This window comes from Olea europaea, unplaced genomic scaffold (assembly GCF_002742605.1).
Source record: "Olea europaea var. sylvestris unplaced genomic scaffold, O_europaea_v1 scaffold3123, whole genome shotgun sequence".
Taxonomy (NCBI): Eukaryota; Viridiplantae; Streptophyta; class Magnoliopsida; order Lamiales; family Oleaceae; genus Olea; species Olea europaea.
Window position 1 is genome coordinate 54757 of NW_019249998.1, and position 2039 is coordinate 56795.

Below are 2039 nucleotides of genomic sequence, written 5' to 3' on the forward strand. Positions count from 1 at the left end.
GAAGCCCAAAATCCCATGAATAATCAGTATGGTGATAGGACCTATCTTCCAGTAGTTTAACTGAGCATGTATGGATCAACCCAACAGTTTAAAAAACTTTAAGATCAATGACATCAAAAATTTTATCTGAAAAGTTAGCAACTTCAAAAAAAATCAAACAAATAGTACTTCCTTGCTGACAATCTGCCATCAGAAAAAACTGGTTTGCAGTCTACAAGCTGAAAATCTAACCTTGCATCCAAATATAGCTGAAGAAAAGTGGCATGGAATTTGTATTTCAAGCACAAATCTTACCTTCGAAGTCATAAAACTAATAGTAATATAATTCAGAATTCCCATTCATTCCACAAAGGAGAACATACAACAATCTGTCAAAACGATAAAAAGGCGAGGAGGGTGATCGTTTTCTTACTCTACTAACACAAGCAAGCTAAACCTCGTTCTTGCTATTACATACTCCAAACCAAGATAAAGATAGAGAATAAATACCTACTGGCTACCGCTACTTCACTTCCTCTTTTTAGCTGGTGGTTGATCCTCCTCTTCCTCCTCCTCCTCTTCATCCTCATCATCCTCTCCATCCTCATCCTCATCACCGTCATCATCATCTTCATCCTCATCTTCACTGCCATCATTTCCATTGGCCACAGGGTTATCCTCGGGATCCCCTTCTTCTTCGTCTTCTCCCCCTTCTTCACCGCCCGAGAAGTCTTCATCACCATCGTCATCATCTTCCTGGCCATCAGCATCATCAGCATCATCTTCATCATCATCCTCTGTGTCACTTCCGTCTTTATTTTCAGGTCCAGGCTTTTCCCCTTTTTGAAGTTCGCTCATTGGAAACCTGCGGACATTTATCAGCCTCATTCATTTAATATTCTTCTCACAGGGATTGCATTATAATGAAAACAAAAATTACCTCTTCTCAGTCAAGTTTGGTAGCCCATCAACATTGTTCGAAAGAGTTTCTGTCTGTTAGCATAATTTCCACAGTCAGCGACAATTGAACAACACATCTATGACCACCATCACGAAAAGGATTTATAAACGAAATTTCTTAACGTACTACATCTGCACTAGTTCTATGTAAACAGATAGTTCCAAACAGAAATTGATCCACAACAAATACAATTCGATTAATAAGTAACACAGCATTCTACAAACTAAAAATGCCTTGTTATTAAGAAACTTCTGAACTTTATACAGATATAAAAACTGAGTTCAAAAAATTTGGGATGAAAGCACATTCAAGAGTCATTGCCTAAAAATTTAACACATGGGAATGTAAATGCCAGGAATAGCAACCACAGGGCAACAACTAGGGGATCTGAGAAAGTAAGTCCCTCAATAATAGATCAAGAAGATGTTTAAACGCAAACCAAGACAATAGGGACTCTGTGCTATAGTAATGTCTAAGAACTTGGATTATCTTTACCAAAAAGCTAAGATCCAAAAACATTTAATCTGAATAATGTACCAGTGCACCTCAGTGACCTCAGTGCAAAAACAATGCACCAAAAACTAGGGATTATCTTCATCAAATCTGGGAATTTCTTCTTTTGAATTCCACTAACTCTAGCATTTATTTTCAAAAGCTATTTATTGAGATGAAAATACTAATCTTCCATCATACTGTTAGAAATTGCAAGGCTTGAAGTTTTGGTTTTTCACCATCTTCTCAGTATTATTCCTTTTTCCTTAATTCTACAAACGTAAACTGAGTTCCAAGAAAAAAAAGGGCAAAAATCACTTTAAATTGAAAAGGGTATAATGATTGAATTATCTTGCATAGATTACAAAATTGTTAAAGCTCTGTTCTTAACGCACAGCATGAAAATTATTACGCATCTATGAATGTGGACCAAACATCATCCACATGCTCAAGTGTCTCAATTTCTTCCTATATCATTTAAATATGCCAACCCAAAATATTAGTATTCCAATATAACAGTTTAATTACCCATTCTAGGCAGTAAACACAATAGTAAAACAGTAAAAATCAATTCTTTCACATTGGTGTCCCCCCCCCCCCCCCCCCC

General features: G+C 36.6%; 1 protein-coding gene across 1 annotated transcript; it reads right to left on the reverse strand.

The window, feature by feature from the left end:
• Nucleotides 1-302: 302 nt before the first annotated feature.
• Nucleotides 303-1042, reverse strand: LOC111385325 (mitotic apparatus protein p62-like). The gene is made up of 2 exons (XM_023009703.1): nucleotides 920-1042; nucleotides 303-844 (listed from the first exon to the last, which is right to left on the reverse strand). The coding sequence occupies exon 2, from the start codon at nucleotides 835-837 to the stop codon at nucleotides 508-510; it is 330 nt and encodes a 109-aa protein (XP_022865471.1). The 5' UTR covers nucleotides 838-844; nucleotides 920-1042; the 3' UTR covers nucleotides 303-507.
• Between the last annotated feature and the right edge of the window lie 997 nt (nucleotides 1043-2039).

Excerpts from the sequence above, each read along its gene's own strand:
- LOC111385325 (XM_023009703.1), bottom strand. The coding sequence starts at position 837 with ATGAGCGAACTTCAAAAAGGGGAAAAGCCTGGACCTGAAAATAAAGAC.